We start from the raw sequence: 21,065 nt of genomic DNA on the forward strand, positions 1-21,065 counted from the left end.
TCACTCTGTAAACTAGGACAAGCAATGGCAGAAAGAAAGAGTGGCTCACTGTAATAGCTGGAATAAGTGGGAAAGAAAAAAGAAAGAACAAAAAAGAAGGAAACTAGCTTCTTCTCCTTCATGGAAAGGATGAAGTTAAGCAATGAAGAACTTAAATGGAAAATATACAATGCACGTGGGAACGAGATGCTTGGATTGAAAATACAGCTCTGCTGCCAAAACCTGCAGATGGAGAGAAAAGCTTCAGGACAGAGCTATGATGTATGAACAATCAATAATAGAAGGATTTCCCTACATAATAAATGTAAATCCCCTATTTAGGCTTTTAAAAATGTAGTTATTTTACTGAAATCAGAAAGGGTTTATGTGAAATATATTAATTCTTAGTTATCGTGAATGGCAATTTCCATTCATTAACAGGAAAAAAGCAGATCAGTGGCTTTGATCTATCCAAGTTTTTAGACTTTGGTTTTATATTTCAAGAATAAAACTTGCAGAAAAGTATTCCTAGAAACCAGTATCTACAACCAAAGGAAGGAAATGAAGAATACAGTATTTGTACGCTTCTTATCCCTTCCAGATTTCAACAAGCTGGAAATGATTAATTCTGGAAACATCATCTCCCTTGATTTCTTTATATTGATCTTGAAGATGCAAATCAAAATTATGAATATATTGTTAAAGTTAACAGTCCACTGGAGTAAGACGACAACATATATTTCACTGTTATTAGAGAGTTGAACATGACTGAAGTACAATAAACAAAAATTACCACAGAAAAAGCTGAAACCTTAATTCCAGCTTTGTCTTTGTTATTACAGAACACAAATTTGTAATCTGAATTTTTCAGTAGCTTGTACTTCGAGATTTTTTCTTGCAGATTATCACTTTTTAAAACAATATGAAAATAACCATTCGAACCAATGTTGAGCTAACTTTGTGAGCTCAATCACTTCAATCTGAATTTCTTGTTTTGACTCTTTATTGACAATCTGCCCAGAGAGTAATGTATAAAAACATATTTGAATTTTGCACCATTATTCATAAATTGTTTTATTTTTTAAACCTAATAACAATAATAATAATAGTAAATCTCTTAAGTCTTTCACTAAAATTTAGCCTCAGAGGAAAACATCTTAGCATTCTAACCTTTTAAAGCACTTACGTGAAACACTCAACTAACATAATGAGTGGCAATCATTATATAGTCTATATTTTTCCCATCTACATATTTATTGTCTCAAGACAGAAGCCTTAAATTGTATGAATCAATTCCCTACCTTTTAATCTCAGTTTTATATCAGCTAAATTAAAAAAACAATCGACAAACCCAACAGAATAAGAGAAAAGTAAGCTCAACTGCTTGAGAACTATTTTAAAGTCTTGAATATGTCTACTCACAACAAAATACACATTAAATAAGCAAATATTAAAATACATACCATAACAAATTTGAAAGGGAAATATTCAAATTCACGGGCCACTACTGCAGAGTTAATTTTGCAAGCTTATTTTGCTTTCTCTAACTGGCAAACCGAACTCTGAATTTTGCATCATATTTCTCTACCAGTACTTAACTGACACATAAGAAACATCTAAGATAACTGAAAAAGATTAACAGTATTTAAAATACAACTTTCTCTCCTTTTGGAAAAATCTTCCATCTCTTCAGTCAACCTGATAAAATACTGTCAGATTAACATCCTACAAGTAAGTCTTCTGCTAGCTTTATGGTAAAGAGAAATTTATCTCCTTCTTACCTCGACACTGAAGGAATTCTCTTCAACCTTCTCCGTTTCTGCCTCTGCCAGAGGATTTTTCAGGGTCTGCAAGAAAAGTGCAGCTTTCCTTTTGCGTTCTGCTTGTAGCTGCTTTTCCTTTGATTCCTTGGAGGCCTGTGCAAGCTTCTCTCTTGCTGCAGCTGCTAGTCTATCCTCAAGTTTCTGCTTTGCTAAGAGAGACAAACATTAAGTTTAGAGTAAACCACATGTGCAACTAAAGTTTCCATCAAAGAAACACAGAAACAAAAACAAACAGACTAACTAAACAGCCCCCCCAGCTGTATACTCTAATCTTTCTAGTACATCCATTCAAAGGACTAGTAAGGACACAGCTTGAAGTTATGAAATTCTAACCATTATAATTTATAGATAATGTCAATTCCCTAACAAGAAACATTACCAGCTAAGTAAAAATCTTTAAGCTTAAAGAGACTGACATGAAAATCTGATCCTGAAAATGCAGGATGCTTGTGCTTTACTCAGTATTTATGAAAGCTGTCTAGAACAGTAGCAGCGTAAATATTACCACAGAAAATATTTCCTGTTTTCTTTAGACATGTACCACTACAGCATACTCTGTATAGAAAGAAACTACTACTTAGGAGTGAAAAAAAGTACATTTTGAAAAAGAAAAAATTAAATTCCTTTGGCATACTTATAGTTCTAAGAGCAATATTAAGTTTTTAAGCTGATAAACACCGACGGCATCTCTACTTTATTAAACAATCTCTACTGTGCAATTGCCTGGGGGATGATTCCTTTAAAAGACCATTTCATTCAAATTCACACAGCCTACCTTTGTGCCCTTACATACACAAATACAGTAACAGAAAAACCCATGCAAAGACTTAATGGCACTTCATTGTAACAGTAACAAAACATCAGCAAGGTGATATTAATGTATATGGCCATGCTACATTATTGAAAAATAGCTGGAAGCATTTCATTGTTCTGCGAAGAAAATGAGAAATAGACATGTCTTTTCCTGGGCTGTGTTAATACAAACTGGAAACTAGAAGTTTAGTGTTTTATTCCAAGGTTGTGAATAAAATAAATAGCAGAAAGATCACACGTTAGGTCGAAGCATTCAGTGACAATATATTACACTGTCAGTTTTAGCTGAGCAACCAATGAAAATTCCATATTAAAAAATAAACAAGGAACTGCGGGAAAAGAACCCGATCCCTACTAACATGACACAGCAATGACTGAAAACACCCAAAATGCTATGCTTTACGAAGGACTCAATCTGTCATTTTGTTTTCAATGTAACATGAGATACCTTGTTTAGCTTCCAGCTCCTCTTGTGTAAGTTGAGGTTTTTTCTCTTCAGCAGCAACACAAGGAGTGGTAACAGCTGGAGTATTGTTTGAAGCACTATTAGCATTCTCCTGGCCTTCCTTGCCCTCTTCTTCCTCCTCATCACTGTCATCATCTAATTTGACACGGTTTTTCTCCAAAGGAAGAAGGTCGTTTTCTTTGGCCTTGATTGCAAAGCTTATTGGAGCAAATGATGCTGTGAATGAATGGGTTAGATTTTACACATCTTTAGACTACAGTGGAAAGCTGGTTGAATTTCTTGACTTACCCATCCATAACACCTGTAGCCTACACCATGAAAGAAACCAAAACAAAAAAATCCCCAAGCTTGGTTAATCCTTACACTGTGATTTTATTCTGGAGGATCGGACAACAGAACCAATTTTTTTCTTTGAAGAAATTTTGGAAACTTCATTTGCCCTGTAATGTTTAGTCTCAAGTTAAAAATCTTCGTATTTCAGATACAAACCATTTTCTAGACACAACCATATTAGATGGTTGTTAAAATGTTTCTGCATTTATTCAAAATCAGTTAAGGGTCTCCCACACAAAATTATTTGTGTCTTCTCACACAATAATAACAGTGTGTTAGCTGACTGTCTGTCAAGAGATCCTTCCACGTTATCCCTCTGCTGCTATGAATGCAAGAGGAACAGTCCACTTGGACCGAAAAGGATCTTTTTTCCAGTATGACTAACATCCAACGTGCTGATTAACAAAGTAATAAGCCGAGTGCACTTCCTCCACACACGGTTTCATAAGACCATTGCTTTTATTCAGAAGGAATAACTTCTTTTTCACACAGAGCTTATAACTGTCAAGTCTTAAATTACAAAAATAAGATTCTATTGCGAACGCTGATGAAAGCTTTCAACTTTGAACAAAATTGAAACAAAACAATTTATTCTGTCAGACACTAAATACCTCACAGTCTGATAAAAAAATATGAAAACAAGCAAATTGATTGTTTCTTTCTGATGCTTTTAATGAAAATACTTTCTGCATGCTGAAATTCTTCCCCATACTCTCCACCACTCCTTTTTTTTCTTCAGTAGGTGCTGACAAATATTTTTATGGTCAACAAACTGAGCCAACATACCTTTTACCAATTTACCATCACTGACAGTTTTAGGAGGAACATCCTTTTTAGTTTCTGGAGCTCCCTTAGCACTTGGCTCAGATGCATCTTCAGGCGTGTGCTCATCTGCAAATTGAGTCTCACTTGGCGCATCAGCGGTAGTATCTGCTGGAACATCTTCAGATGAAGATACTCCCTTTTCAAAAGAAATACGCAAGCTTACCAACTGAGTAGCTTATGACAGACTTAATACAGTGCCTGGGGAGCTGCAATTCTGCCAGCCTTTTCAAAAACCACTATCAACAGCTAATTGTACCTCAATAAGCAGTCAAGACTGAAAGCCTGCTTCTTATAACACACTGCTTCATGTAAACCCACATGCTGCACAAACTAAAGATCTGCAGTAAGATGTTATTTTACAGGTAAAGAAATGTTCTTCAGCCGGTACACTTCTGCCAAACAACTGTTTTAAAAATGGTGCTTTTTAAAACTAGACCCTAAAAGCATACACTTTCTTTCCAAAGTATATTCTTTTAGGTCTTGATCTACAAGGTCCAGGACAAAATCCATTAAAGTTGACTGACAGTGACAGAATGAAGGCTCCTGATATCTTTGCTAATATACAATTGCATTATACTTTCTTTACTAATTCAAGTTATTATAGAAATAAACACAGGTTAATGTTTAACTTCTTCTAACCTTTTGCTGAAGAACATCAGATCAATCGATGGCTTTTGTGGCATTAAACAGATATAGTACAGATCTTCTAAGACTTTCAAAAGAGTAAACAATTACTGGTTCTACCGTTATGTGACTGAATCGTTCAAGACAACTTCTACACTCATACTATAAAAATACTAAGACAGATATTGTAGAATATTAAACATATTTACACAGCAATTTGGGAGATCACATTAAATAATTTAACATTTAAATTAGTCTCTCTCAACGTACAGTTTGGCTGCTTCCCAATGGCTGCCGTTAAATATATTTAATGTTAAAATATAATGTATTGAAGAGATCCTTTCATTGCTCCCTGAAGCCCTTCCCTTACCAACAGAACTAATTACTGAAAATCCTTGGAGAAGAAATGGACTTCATGTATTTACTGAAGCCAATAGTACAATTCTCTATTAACTTTAATGGCCAAACGGAGAATAAACACTTGCATTTGTAGCCTATACTTATGTTATTAAAGCATAAAAATAATACTGAAATCTTTACTCTAAAAAAAAATAAAATAAAGAGAATGGCATTATCTACAAAATCTTGCAGTAGGATGATATGCACTGCTACACACAACCTCAGGGAACTTGAACCAGTTTCTGCTTGCTTCTTAGCAAGCACCTAAAAGGAAAAGGTTCCTAAACGGAACACCTAAAAGGAAACCTCTATTATTGCATTTTTGGTTAGGGTGCAGTTTCCCCAGAAAGTAAATATTAAGTCTCGATTAATTAATTATGTAACTCTTATGAATTCAACACACTAGTTTGCAAATAAGAATTTCCACAATAAAAGCTATCATTGTGGTACAGGAGGATTTTGCAGGTAACTTATCAATTGAGTAAGATTACATTTACTACAGCTTATCTTTAAAAACAGTGTTCTCAAAGCATTTTTCACAGTTAAACTATGAGACAAGTGTTTCAAACATTGAATATTACTGAATTTCTTCATTTTCCAGAAAGTTATTTTGAGGAGTTTACCCACAGGCCTACCTTCTTTCAGTTTAAGTAATTAATTGTTGAGCACTCCAATATAAGCCTTGAGATGACAAATGACATAGGGCCTAAAAAGAAAATAGCTCTTTCCCATGAAAAGTTAACATCAGATAAAATATTTCTGATAATATTTGCAATTTTCTTTTCAGTAAGAGAACAAACAATCTAATGGCATTAACTAACATAAGAATGGCTAGAAATAAGGATGCCAAGTCTGGATACTATCTTCTAATTACATGAGTAGAGTAAGCAAAAGAAGTAATAAGCTGTCATGAGATTTTGAAGGTCCAGTATTATTTCAGCCAGTCGTGCCAGTATTCTTCTCTTATAAAATCTCCCTCAGAAAAAAACATGCCAGAAATGTAGTTTAGCTACTACTTTACAAAGAACCAGGAAGCTGTTAAAAATTTAGATCTCACTTTTCTGACAAAAGAACACTAATCCTAATTCGACAAGTCTCTAGACCTCCACAAGGCATATATTCAAAAGATTCATGGCTTGCCATTTTAGAATACAACCACAGAGAGTGGCTGATCATACTAAAAAGCAAGAACTAAATATCATACCACCTCACATATCCCAAATTAAATGCTATACAAAATTAAAAAGCAACAAAAAAAGCATTCACATCCTTTGTTGAACAAGTTCTCCACTATTCAGAGAGTTCAATTTTTAACAAGTCTCACAGTAATACACTAGATAAGCAAGTCCTTTTCTCACCTACACTGCAGTTTTAACACACATACCTGACGGTTGTCGCTGCTCTCTTTCTGAAGGAAGAACTGTTTTTTAAATTCATAATAAGGATTATACTGGTGCCACGGTTGCAGGAACTCAAATCTGTTAAAAGAAAACTGAATTTGTAAGAATGTACATGAACACAGTAAATACCAACAACCCGTTGCTGTGTAAATCCCTCTTGCAGATAGAATCCTGTTTGGTCTCTGGAAGGAGTGCAACGTATGCGTAAACTTCCAGTTCTTATGTGTTAAGAGCATGGTTTCCACTGAAGCTTTCCAGTTGCTTGGTTGCTTTGATGATTTGAGTAATAACACTTTGGCATTACCTTTCAGTAGGTCCCTGAATTTCATTCAAAAAAAAAAGTAATTCCCTTGTAAATGAAAACCTCAACTTTTAAAATAAAGAGTGAAATAATATTTTTTCTTACCTGAGATCATTCTTAGCACGAACACTTGTTTCAAATTTTATCCCATTTCTAGCAACGTACTCAGCTAGCTTGTCAATAACAGGTTGGATATCTGGGGGTGGAGGTATAATGGCAACCACTGGAGTAATTGTGCTGAAAACATCAAAAATACATTGTTTTTATAAATAGAATATAAGTACCTTTCAGTCTCCTTCACAAAAAACATGAAATAGACACTTGTTCCCTGGTCTCATTATGCAGTTAAAGTAACTGCTGATTTTCCAACTAGCAAAAACTTCATAGAAGTTAAATAAACCACATATAATATCAAAGACCAAGGTGAAACCAGGTAACCAAAGTTGTATAGATACTGGCAATGTGACCAAGACATCACCAATAACAAAGCTGTTACTAAATATTTTGTACTGCAGTGTAGGAAGGAGATCCCTCCACCAAACAAGTGTATGTATAAAATTACGTGCTACCTTGTAGAAGTTGTGGTAGAGGTCAACCCACTGCTGCTATCAGTTGCGTCAGGGGGAGGTGGAGGTGTAGTACCAGGGGGTGGAGGTACAGTTGCTACCCCTGTAGTACTTGATACAGTCACCCCTGCAGGCAAGGCGTTGTAGTAGGTGGTGACATCTATTCCTGGAGGTGGAGGTGCGAGGCAGTAGGTTCCATCAGGTAGCATATAGTAACTGTAATACATGGCTGCCACAGTTGCTATAAAGAAAACATATTTAAGAATAATTTTTATTAAAAAATAGTAACTATTGCATCAGCACAAAACCACGAGAATTTAGATTCATACAACACACTAAGATACAGTATCTAATTCATCGTGTAAAAAAGTGAAAGAGCAAGAAATGCACAGATTAAAAGACAGAATCAGAATATACTGAGAGACAGCTGGAAGCCAAATAGGTAGAGATAATAAAAAAAAGTGAGCCAGAGGAAGTCTACAAAAAAAAACCTAATATGAAATAATTCTTCCTTAACTAACTCACCTCAGGCAGTTTAGCTTAGTTAAGATTGTGTATGCATTAAGAAAAATGTGCATGTATTCGAAACTGACACTGAGGAATTAGATGACTATTATCACTGACCAATTAATTAAATTACAGCATTGCTTTAAGAGCAAAATGTATTTTCAATACAGAAAATAACAGAATTTTAAAATTAGTTTTAAGTTCAACTTTATTAACAGCCTTTCCAAACACTATTGGTCAAAATAAAAGTACTGCAGCTACGTAAAGCTGGTAAAAGTCAGTTTAGCGTGTTTGAATAGTTCTTCTTCTTATTTGGCAAATACATCTGCATTACAAGCTTTGGTATCAGTTTTATTACAACTGTACATCAACTTACATAAATGAAAAAATTATATTTCGAGAAATCAGAGTTTTTTAGAATTAAGGACTTCGAAAAAAATTAGAGGCATATAAATACAATTAAGTTTGACTTCACCTTTTTGGTTATGAGAATTTACAAAAGTTGCATGAGCTTTAAATACCGTCTCCTCCCCCCCCTCACTCCATTTAAGTTTTTTGTAAGGTGCTAGCAATTTGACAGCTACACAGTGGAAGAATGAACCTTCAAAGACTGGGAAGATTGGAAAAGAATAAATATCAGTTATGAATGATCAAATATGTATTTAACATATTTTCTTCCCACCAGCCTCTGCACATCACCAGCTGCCTAATCACAATGCACTTACAATCTGAGGAATATTCCACTTGTGATGTTTGTACAGCTGCCCCATCTGTTGATTGTGGAGTTGATGAATTATTATCTGATTGTGCTTTGCGGACCAGTGCTGCAAGTGGATGATCAGGATCTACTACCTTCAAAGGCTGAAAAAATTTTAAGAATAAGAATAGATTAAAATTTGAAGTACATATTTAAAAAACATGCTATGATCAACCTAATTTGGATTACATTCATTATCAGTAATATTGTCCAAATACTGAAATTACTGTTTCTGAAGCTCCTGTATCAGAATAGGTTTATTTCTCAAAAATTTGTGAAAAAAAAAAAGGAAAAAAACCCCAAACTTTAATTTGATAAAAACACAAATCCACACAATGAATAAATAAGTAATAAATCATTTTATTGTTTACATGCAATGCTGGAATAAGACACAGAATCTGACCTGTCTTGTCTAAATATCAGACAGGATTGCTGCCATTTCTCTGAGAGCCTCAGATGTGTACAACCATCTGTCATTTCCTTTATTCCATCACTGATTAAGGCCAGAAAGTAACATCTTTAACACTTCCAGTAAAATTTACTCTTTATGAGTAGCACTAATTCTGCTGAAAAGTTATTCACTAAAATTACATTATGTCAAGATTTTACTTACTAAAATCTGGAAACATTTCATCTCAGCTTTTAGCAAAATCTATGTTTCAAGGACAGCCATCTTTGTTACCAGATTAACACATGCATATTGTAACCTTTAAGCAGATGTTTTAGAAACAGTTCCTTTAATATAATGAAGTACCTTCATGAGCTCTTCAAGCCTACTGGATTTTTTTGATGCAAAGAGACTTGGATGCAGATAGTTTCCATCATCATCGTCGTCGTCATCATCCTCTTCCTCAGATTTGACTTTCGTGTCTGAATAAAAGCAATGTCTGAATTTAACTTGAGTTTACTACAGATTTTTATTGGGAGAGGAAGAGGACACAGAACAAGCATATATTCTTCTAAGTAACAACATTTTTCATAAATCTACTTATTTACCAAAAACACGGGTAGATGACAACACCGCCAGTCATCAGTAAAACCAAAACTGGATGGACCAACTTTCTGTTGGACTAGTGCTAGAGAAGTGTTTACAAAAGCTCCATGATTGCAGCAGTTTTTGTATGAGCAAGTTTCGCCAAACAACTTTTTCTTCTAGAAAAACTTATCCAACTTTAGGAAAATCCTGAATCACCGCATCAGTCTCAGCTACACTGTAACAGTACTGCTACTACAATGCCCAAAAAGACATGGCTATCCTACCGTATCAGCAGATGCCTCATTGATTCACACCCCAAAGCCATCTATTTAACAAGCAACTACTTACGTTTTTTCTCGTCTGCTTTATTTTCAGAAGGAGCAGCGTATCGTCCCTCCTTCATAGCTTTCTGAATGAATTTGTAGTAGGGATTGAGGTAGTGATCAAATCTCAAGAAGTCAAACTGAGAGTTGCGTGCTTGCTTGGCTTTCAGCATAATCTCAAACTGTGCTCCCTGCTTGCAGACAAAATTTGCAGTTCGTTCTATAATCGCATGCATTTTTGCTGTTGGTGGCTGTGGGAGTAAAATAACATGTATTTATATTTTCATAAGCACCTTGTCAAGTCTGCCAAACTGCAGAAGGAATTAGAAAGAGCAGCAGTTCCCTGCCTGGCTTCTCAGCTTTCTCTACCAACAGCATCATCATCACTTTCAACTGGTGGAAGCATACCAACAAGGAAAAAAAAAAAAACTGGTCTCCACCTTCTCCAGCGGCTCATTCATTTTCTTTTGCAAGATGCTCTGCATCTGTCACACTGAATTGAACAGGGGAACAAACTGCAGTTGAGCTTGATGCAGCAAAAACATTCTTTTAAGCCAGGCACGCTCCAGAGCCATACAGACACCACCACCAGCACAAGAGAGGAGACAGACATGCCTGCTGACACAGCAATGCCAATGTACAGTGGATCCACCTTTAAATCTCAAGATGCTCTGGAGATCCACTGTGCCTGGTCTTATCACTAAACATGCAAGTATTGTTCCCTAACTATAAAAACCTCTTACAGTGTTGCCCTTGCAAGGCCCCATTTGGAGCACTGCATTCAGGCCCAGATGATCTTTAAGGTACTTTCCAACCCAAGCTATTCTGTGATTCTATGTCCTTTCTTGGAAGGAACACATCGCATCTTAAGACAAACATACTGCAATTTTATGTGCTGTCATGTCCCATAAAGAGTCATTAGATACTTTAACAATAAAAGAAAATGAAGAAATATAAGTAGCATCTATGCATTTCCACTCCTGAAATCCCATGCCATGTCAAGGAGTGAGAAGAACAAGAATATCATTAAAGAATGAATAAATTCACAACTGTCCTTAATTTCATACTTAGGTCTCTTTTTTTCTTGTGCTCAACAAACTGTGCGTTCCTATAATAAATGAAATGTCACACTAATGATTCATTTCAGCTTTGAATTTTTATTGGTCCAAAGGCAGATGTATGCCACAGACCTCAGAAAATCTTTTTCAGATCAGAAGCACAAGAGACAGCGGTGCTCTATTCAGGGAGAAAGCCTGAATGAGACCGAACAGCACATTTTTAGAAATAATTTTCAGCCAGTTGGATTCTATATTAGAACAACATGTTCAATCAGGAAAAATAATTAGTTGTTTCAAATTTCACTTGTCCCTCTAGAACACTACTGAAGATTATTTTAATTAGAGATAATGAGGTTCTCAACAAACGGACAGTTTTGTTCATAGTCAGTTTCACAATTTAGTCGTATATGAAATTTTTCCTCTTCTGAGGTTCTTACGCTGAAATATAACATGTACTTCAAGGCCCAGAGACTTATGAACAAAGCAACAAATCAGCAAGGAAGCTCAAGAAACACTGTGCCAGAAATTACTAGCTGGCATTGAATTTGAAACTGACATTGTTTTATAAGCTCTGAAAAACCAGCAGCACCAGTGAGGTGCAAAACTTTAGAAACTTTACAAAGCAAAAAACATTACATCACCATCAAGTAAATGCAGATGTCATAGATATATTTTTACTTTTCTACAGCATTTAATAAAAAAGACTAAATTAAACTGATAAGAACTATTTGTTGTAAGCAAAAGTACCTGCCAACACAAAAATTCTGTGAAAAATAGTGAAATTATGGAAGTGCTATCATCTAGTCTGATATTGTTCCAATCTTTAATTACTATGATAATTACAAATTTTCCTCGAGCGAGTATCCCTTACTGCAAGTTAAGCAACAATCCTTCATTCTTGACTGAGCATGGAAAACTTATGTTGCCTCTCGAATATGTTCTTTTTGAGAAAACAGCTATTTTCAAATTTTCTTCATAAAACTAACTGATAATATCCTCTCATTGCACACTTCCATGGCATCCACAGACTTCTTAAAACGCAGTGGACAAAACCAGTCACCCTTGCCCACAATCTAAGCAGTAGAAGACATGCATGCTTGACGTAACTCTTGCATTTTACATTCCAGAATGACATCACTGCTGCAGTTGGAGTTGCCATACACTCAACATTCAACAGCACAGCCTCTGGATCTTCTTTTAAACAGCAGTGTTAACAAAATGTAATGCATCTGTACGTGTTTGCCAATGTACAGATCAATGTAATGGCAAATTATTTTTTTTTTTCCAAGGGAGCAGCGTAGAGTGAGAAATAATTACCAGGCTTCTATTCTTCACAGCAATTGAATTAACACAAATATATATATATATATATACACTTTCAATGTTAAAACTGAATTTGTTGGAATATCATCATCATCAAGGCTCACAAAAACATTCCCACAATTTCCAGCCCGGGGTCAAGCATACGTTGTTTTCAGAGTTGCTGTCTAGACCTTTCTGGATTTGTTTGTTTGTTTTAAAACCCAAACTAAACAGCCCCATTCCCTTCTGTTCACCTGAATACACTGGATTTCAATAGCTGACTTACATGAGAAATTACTCCAGTAAGCCCCACACTGCACTCTGGAACTATACAGTTTATAAGAAGTTTCAGAACAAAAGTCAGCAAAGCAGATTTCTAAACAAGCAAACTTTCTTTCACTTGCACACACTTTTTGGAAACTGCATACAAATGCCAAATAAGCAGTTTCTGACCAAGAACTCAACATTCCTAAGACTAAAGGGTAACTGCTAATATAAAGGCAATAATGTACAAAAATCTGAACTCAGCAGTGGGTTTGTAAGCACTTTACTACTGAAATATACTGTAAGATTGCACAATAGAAAAAGCTGCATGATAGAGATGTTAAACAGCTCTTAGTCATATATTAGAAACAAAACAAAACGGGAATTTTCAATTAATGGCTAATGAAACAGATGAACAGCCTTAAACAAATACCCTGTGTTCATGATCAGTTATTCTAACAAATTGCTTTTAGTCTTGACTATCCAAGATTATCAGGCTGGGAAGGCAAGCCAAAGGCAAGCATAGTATAGAAGAATATTATATGACTTTCCAATATCTCTTCAGAAACTTGAAATATATTTAAAGCCTTCATGCTTACAATTGTACCCAAACACCAATATGACTTCAGTGAAGGATCTTGGAAGGAAAAGAACTGTTCAGCTTCCCTCAAGGAAAATATGCAAGTTGCCAGTAAGCTTACAGTTTGCAACGTAGCAAATTCTGGTACAATATTACCAGAAGTTATTTCAGAATCTTCTAGAAATAAATTGTTGCTTTCCTCTTTGAATAGGTTAGTCTTAAATGCAGCCTCTATATCCAGTCACTTCCTATACCCTTCAGATGGGGACTGCACGCCCATCTTTCCACATAATCTATAGCATCTCAAGGGATAATAAATACACTTTGCGTAAACAGTAATAATTTCAGCATGAATAAGAAGATTCAAGAGACTTAAAGAGAACTTCAAAAATTAAACAAGTATAATTGAAATGAAGCTACAATTTGAGAAAAATTTCAAGTCTACCAAAATGAAATTAATGGAGAAAAAGCACCATAAACTCCTTGAAAATCCACAAAAATGTAGGATGTATTAGAAGTACACACGTACCAGTTCCACATCAGAAGGTACATTCAGTCCCGCAGGGGCAACAAAAGGTTCTTCATTTTCTTCCACATTTTCTGTCTGAGCAGTTTCTACAACAAATGACAGAGCAAAATATCATAGCACATAACATGACAACGTATCCAAATGTTAACAAAAAATTATTACAACAAAGTTTATCTAAAAGGATGTGCAGCCCAGAAATTTCTCAAACGAAAATATAAACATTAACACTGAAGACATTTAGATACGATTCCTCTTCCTGATGTTAGATGTAGTTTTGTTTATACTAAATATGAGTAAGATTGCATAGATTAGGTATTATCAGAGGTATTAGGAAGAATAGGAACCTATAGACGTCGGACCTGACTGCAACACTGGAGACAAATTAGTCTCATATCAAACTGAAAACATGCATTCTCATTAACATTACTCCTCAATTTTACAAGAAAATCTACAAAAAATTAACGCACTGAGTGAACCTTTCCACAACATTAATTAAAATACAGACACCCAAATCTCTAAAGCTATTAAGATCCACGCATGTGGTCTGACTTTAGTTCCTCATTATCTATAAATTCAGCCTATGCAAACAAGCCAAAGTACTTTCACCACCTCCCTTGCCCTAATGAAAACTGTAGAAGAATACAACAGAGAAACTAAAATGCACTTTCATAATCTAGAGACAAACCAAAAGTTGCCTTAATAATTGATTAAATAAATGTTACCATTCATCTTTGAGTTAGTGTCAAGTTGGTATGGTTGCTTTCGTGTCAAGTTTAGCATAGCCAAATATTTAACAGATTTATTACACAAATTACTCACCTAAAATAGCTATTTCCTTACAAAGGTCAATTACATCCTATCGCTTCCTATATCAGAAATATTACTCAAACAATATTTTGCTTTACAAAATCTTATACTTATTCAAGCAGAGAGTTTACATTTTTAATGCAACTTTCAATACTGTCTCTTCTAACTATGGTTTAAATATTTTAAGGAAAAATGAACTTCAGTTATATTCTAGCAATTTGGAGAGTACAAACAAAAAGAAAACTTAATGGGGGGGAATGTAACTTGGACACTGAGGTCTGTGCCTGTATTTTAAGGTAATGTGGTATCATTCTGATGTTTTATTACTGATCAGCTTCAAGAAGTTACAAAAAGTTAAATGCAAATTCACTGTGCAGGGATGAACAGTGTAAAAAAAGCAATGACATTTCTACAATAATACACACATTAAAATTCAAGTCAGTATCTTCTGCCCTTTAGAAATCCAAAATACATGTGTAGACTAGATACTTTTACACACTGTAAACTACTAGTAACCCCACATGGGTCAGAAGAACTACGGACACAGGCAAACAGAACAGCCTAGTTGTGCATCAGGAGTCATAGTGACTACTTGCATGCAAACTGTTACCCATGCAAGAAAGAGAGTCCCACTTTCTATTGCTATATGCACTTTTTTTTTTAATGTATTCAACCGTTTTAAGTCCACAAAGGTACAAAGAAATTTTGACATTAGGGAAAGGAAGAAGCAACAAAGAACAGGTCTGTTTCACTGTGGCCTTCCAATACTTGAAGGGAGCATATAAACAGGAGGAGGAACCATTGTTCACGAGGGTGGACAGCGATAAGACAAGGGGGAATGGTTTTAAACTGAGACAGAGCAGATGTAGGTTAGATATTAGGAGAAAGTTTTTCACTCAGAGGGTGGTGACGCACTGGAACAGGTTGCCCAGGGGGGTTGTGAGTGCCCCGTCCCTGGAGGTATTCAAGGCTAGGCTGGATGTGGCTCCAGGCAGCCTGGTCTAGTGGATGGCAACCCTGTACTCAGCAGAGGGGCTGAAACTCAATGATCTTTGAGGTCCTTTTCAACCCAGGCCATTCTATGATTCTACGTTTCTTTTGGCAGCAGCTCGAGCTAATACTTGAAGTGTCCACAGAATTACAGTCTGTAATTCATGTTACTGTTATATGCATCTTCCAATACTGAATTTTACTCTATTACAATTTACAAAAATGAATTTAAGGATTTATAGTCCTATATTATTGGAAATGTCTACCATACAGCAATCTATTGAAAGCTGTACAGTTTAAAGTACAGCAAAACATAATACTGATATTTCTCACTTTTTTTTCCTAACTACTCTCAACTACTACTAGAAAGTGTCCCTTTGTCATCCATCATTACTGCAAGTTTTCAATACATAGTTTCATAGGAAAATTAACAACTAAGATAACGTTCCAGTGAGCTACTATGAGAATCTCAGCTTCTCGTCAGTAGCACTTAGAACTCTCAAATTACAATGAAAGATTTTGTAATAGTCTCTTATGACGCTTCCATGCAGTATCAAATATTGATTAAATAAATATTAACTTGAAGATTTGAATAATTCTCTCTTCCAATGACTCAGTCACATATTTTTTAACATGCAAGTTGTACCTTACTATTGCAAAAATGATTCCATTAAAACTGAAATACATTATTCGAGGTATCTCACCATTCCAGGAAAGAAAAACATGTACAGCAACCCACATAAAACTTGAACTCGCAACTCTTACCAAATGAAGATGGAATTTTCAAAGCTGGATTCTGTAACATTATGGCATGTTTTCACAGTTTTGCAAATGCTTCCTCCAATTAAGACATGCTATAACGTTCAACAGATTCCGTTTTTAGCAACCAACAGAGAGGGGAACATCCACTTTTCCAATCTCTGTGCAGTAGAGAAAAATGTGGCAGCCAAACTAAAAACATGTTCTTAATCTTCCCCAATTTTTCTGCAGGTGCACGCTGTACACAAATCTACACAATGTGTGAAATACTCATTTTACAAGAAACACTGAAGAACTGTATGCAAAGAAGACAGAAAGTATTTGGTTACATAAGGCAGACATAAGGGAATAAAACAAAAGAGAACACAGAAAAAGACAACACAAATTCAGCATCAGTACTGAAAGTACAGGAGAACCCCTTGGTGGAATGCAAGTACCACTGACACTGCCCTGACACAGCCAACCTTCCCCACACAACAGCAAGAACAACCAAACAATATTTAATAGCTAAATTGATCCTGCATTATATCTCATACCTATCCTGTATCATAGTAACCCAGCAATATCTAGTTAAACAAGCCCAATCACTAATTAAAAAAACCTAACTTTATTAAGTCATAGTTCACACACACTTGAAACGTTCCTTACGATTTCACATTAAAAACGCAACTGACTTCAATTGAAGATTAACACAGGGGACAGAAATGCTATGTTCTTCCTCTTAACTAACCCTCACTATTTTTATCCCTTACCTCTTTGTTTTGCAGGCTGATGCTCCTCCTCCTCAGTGGGTTCTGAAGGGTCATAATAATCACTGCCATAACGGAATCCCACTGCATTATAGGTACCATCTTCCGCTAAAGCTTCGCTCAATCTTTTATATTCCTCCTCTTGAACAAAAACACAATTATCAATTAATACAACATATTTAAAAGCTTATGTCATAAAAAAATAAAATAAAATAAAAGGTAATGATTCTTACTTAAGTTTTCAGATGAGACGTTTTCACCTAATCAATTTAACTTTCATTAAAAATTAAATAGAAAAAGGCAGCATGTACGTATGCTGACTACTAATATCTCCCTGAAGAGATAAAGGCTGATGGTTAAGACATTCTAACACAATTATGCAGACAAGAATAATGGCTTTCAGTTATATGACACTGGAAAAGAAGCAGGATGTGTTTATTTTATTCTTTTTTTGGGGAGGGGTTGAAATCCCAGTGCCCTCAGAATCAGGGCAATTTCTGTGTGGATCTATATTTAAACTATCCTGTGGTCCTCTCACATACGCAAAGACTCCCGTTTTTCGAATCCACTGGATACTGTCAAGATAACATCAGAAAAAAAGAGAGTATAAAATAAGTAGGAGTTAATTTAATTTCATAATTATTTATTTAAACATGTGCTAACTCAGGAAGTTTCCTTGAGCAATACCTTGCCTCGCCTCCTCCTCAAGCAAGTCCGTATGCAAGGCTAAATACCTCTCTTCATCACAGAGGGCCTCTATTCTAGCTTCCTCTTCAGACAACTGATAATCTCTGTTCCATGTAGAATATTCAGCATCATATTCAGAAAGGTCATGCAGGTGACCGCGCCCATCATACCTGCAGGACGAAAAAGCTGGTCAATGCAAAAAACTTAGGGCTTGAGTTCATGTGACTACTTAAATACTTACCCATTAAAAATGAAAAAAACAAACAAAAAAACACTTATATGTTAAAGCATATTTCCTTCTAGAATTTACATTTAATTTTGCTTATCATTTGTCACCAACTATTGAAAAATTGTTTAATAGTCTAAATTCCTCTCAAAGAAACTAAAAAATTATTACAATTAAAGGCAAAGGTATCCTTTAATAGTTTAAGTGGGATCCATTTCCTTAACAGCTCTTACCGTACGTGGTTCAACCAACCAATCAACGTCACTTGCAAAATATCGTTTTCTGGAAAGTCAAATAGCTTACATTCACACAAACCCGAATACATAAATACCTATCCGTAAGAACCAAACGGTCGAAATTTCCTCGCTTCTTTCTGCTAGTCCCGAACTCTCAGGAGATATCTTCACCATAGAAACTTGCGTCCATTGGAGGTAAAATCATGGCTAGGCTCGGCCCCTAGCCATTTGGCTGAGGAAATAAGTTCTGGGTTATGTGATAGAGAGACACACATACATAGGAACAGTAACATATACATGCAATTTAAGGAGGTTCACCGTAGAAACGGCAAAGATCAATGATGTACACTTCCTTTCTACTACGCAGAAATAATTTTATTTGCAGGAAAAGCATTGCATTGGGATAATGTGTATGCATCATAAAAGAAACTGATTGAAAAGTGTCAGTAAAGTCCACTCCGCTGAGGTGTCTTCCCACACACAACTCTTGACTTGTGCCAACTTGCTAGACCAAAAACAAAGAAAGTAAATATTCTAATAGCAAAAAGTTAATGAGACATGTAGGTCTGGTTAATCAAGCTCTGTTACAGGCAACCTTCAACTTATGTCTTCTCACGGCAACGTGCTTTTCTCAAAATGGTGAAAATGAAGACTTCCTGCTGCTGGAGATAGAAAGAATCTAAGCTTCTAAAGGAGTCTACAGGATTAGTAAATGCAAGCTTCCTTAACTTACGCATGTATGTTATTTGAATTTTTGGGGTATTACATGTATGTACATACATGCACATACTTATTTTTGCTCCCAACAATTTCTATAACTACCACAAACTGGGATACTGTTGTATACAACCACAAAAATGGCCTCTACCTATTAACAAAATCCATCATAGAAGTGAGCTGCCATGAGAAGCATGTATTATAACACTTCTCATGTAAGTAATAAAACATAAATTTTTCATGTACTCATATTCACTCAAACTTAACAAATGTCAATCATAAGAATCCAACATTGCGCAAGGCTATTTCTTTTTTCTCCACTCTTGGGGATTTTTTTTTCAAGCCAATTAGAGTTGTGTTAAATTGAAACAAGAAAAATCACGTTTAGCATCAAATCAGCAATGAAACTGAGGGAACAAATACGTATAGTATGTCATGTGATCTTTTTCAAGCCAAAATCCTGCCGTCCTGCCATCTTTTCCAGTGAGATGTACAGGGTCAGCCACAACTCTTCTTAAATTGTACTAAACTGTACTTTCAGAGCTCCACTCATTTATGCCCAACATGACTTCTAATTTTCTTTCTCCAGATAAATATTCAGAAAATTCATTCTGAATAAACTGTTTCTAAATCTCAAGCTGCACTGCTGAAATTGCTAAGAGACCAGAATAAACCTCACACCATCAGATTCTGATATACTCTCTGGCCATGGTACTCTCTGGTACCTCGTCCTCAACAACCTAAAAAGCCATCATTAACTTAAAATTTGAAAAGCAAGCACCCAAAACCAGAACGATTCTGGCTGATACAGTGATTCACACATGGCACAAGGAAAAAGCAATCAGATGAAGAATTGCTCTTGGGGTATCCCATCAACAGCTTGTAGTCAAGATCACACAAAAGTAAACCCATAAGGTGGGTAAACATCTTTCACTTCTCACGTTGCACTCTACTTGCTAAGAGAACGCATAAAGCTGCTAATAAAAACTCCCATGCTCACTTGGTTTCCAAGTGAGAAAAGATGTCCGTGGTTTGCACAGAAATCAGACTGTTCCCCCTTTCCACTCTGCAAACTCAGCCCGTGCAAGTGGAGGAGGAAGACCCAGCGCATTGGTGTCAAAAAGATGGGAACCTCCCAACACTGCCAGAGAGGGGAACCCCAAGTTCCCACTGCCGGGAAACAGCAGCGTTCCACACGCAGCACTGGAAGCAGCCCAGCAAAAGGCGCGGCCCTCCAATGCTGCCAGAGAAGAAGATCCCCACACATCTGGCAGCGAGCCCTCCGCTCATCCCCCGCCCTCGCTTGCCCACAGCACAAGGGGAGGCACAGAAAGAGGCTATAACAGGAGATCTCGTAGCACAGTCTAGGGGTTGTGTTACACCGACCTATCGATCATGATCTTGGGGTCTCCCATCCAAGGAATAAGGTGTCGCCCCTGCTCCTGGTACTGAGCCTTCTCATCATCTCGAAACAGCTTGCAGGCATAGCCGAACACCAGCAGCTCCACACGGCTATTCCCACCTCCACCTCCTCCTCCTCCACCTCCTCCGGGGGGCCCGGGAGCCGCTCCCCCGCCTGACAACAACATGAGGGGCGGCGGGCCTGCCTCTTCTGCGATCCGTCGAGAGCCCCCGACCCCTCCGTACATCAGCGGGGGGCGCGACGAGGAGGAGGAAACTCGCAGTAACAACGACTGTCCGAGCTGCGAGTCCCCCAGGAGGCCGGGCCCGCGCTAAACTCCACAGCTCCAAGGCACCACAGTCGCCATCACCCGAAACAAAATGGCGAACCTTCCGCTTCCGCTGCCCTGGCAGAGAGCTGCCTGCTTTCCGGCACTCGATAGATTCGCCTCAAATTTCTGGGACTCAAGCGAGAAATCTAACGAACGTGCAGCGCGGAAGGGCTCTCCGCTACCGGTGGCCACGGTGCGGGTTGTGCGGGGCGGTGTGTGGCAGAACGGTCCCTTGTCTGGAGAAGATTCTGACGTCAAGGGCGTGGCGAAAGTGCGGAGATGGGGGGGGGCTCGGGCCTGCTGGGAGCGCGGCGCTGAGGCGCCTTTCGTGTGTGT

At 36.8% G+C, this 21,065-nt stretch overlaps 1 protein-coding gene across 7 annotated transcripts in view; it reads right to left on the minus strand.

The window, feature by feature from the left end:
• SFSWAP (splicing factor SWAP homolog) overlaps window positions 1-20,783 on the minus strand; it is a 39,415-nt gene extending 18,632 nt beyond the window's left edge. For 3 of the 7 annotated variants that reach the window (XM_021412346.1, XM_021412345.1, XM_021412343.1), the window contains exons 1-13: window positions 20,383-20,783; window positions 17,818-17,987; window positions 17,134-17,271; window positions 13,826-13,911; window positions 10,118-10,343; window positions 9,548-9,663; window positions 8,762-8,897; window positions 7,530-7,770; window positions 7,069-7,200; window positions 6,647-6,740; window positions 4,201-4,375; window positions 3,064-3,297; window positions 1,761-1,951 (exon numbers count right to left, since the gene is read on the minus strand). In XM_021412346.1, the coding sequence (XP_021268021.1) occupies window positions 1,761-1,951; window positions 3,064-3,297; window positions 4,201-4,375; window positions 6,647-6,740; window positions 7,069-7,200; window positions 7,530-7,770; window positions 8,762-8,897; window positions 9,548-9,663; window positions 10,118-10,343; window positions 13,826-13,911; window positions 17,134-17,271; window positions 17,818-17,987; window positions 20,383-20,645 (2,202 nt within the window). In that variant the 5' untranslated portion in view covers window positions 20,646-20,783. Of the gene's footprint in view, window positions 1-1,760; window positions 1,952-3,063; window positions 3,298-4,200; window positions 4,376-6,646; window positions 6,741-7,068; window positions 7,201-7,529; window positions 7,771-8,761; window positions 8,898-9,547; window positions 9,664-10,117; window positions 10,344-13,825; window positions 13,912-17,133; window positions 17,272-17,817 lie in introns of all 7 variants that reach the window. The other 4 variants (XM_021412347.1, XM_021412344.1, XM_021412349.1 and 1 more) reach the window with 3 other exon arrangements.

This window comes from Numida meleagris, chromosome 14 (assembly GCF_002078875.1).
Source record: "Numida meleagris isolate 19003 breed g44 Domestic line chromosome 14, NumMel1.0, whole genome shotgun sequence".
Taxonomy (NCBI): Eukaryota; Metazoa; Chordata; class Aves; order Galliformes; family Numididae; genus Numida; species Numida meleagris.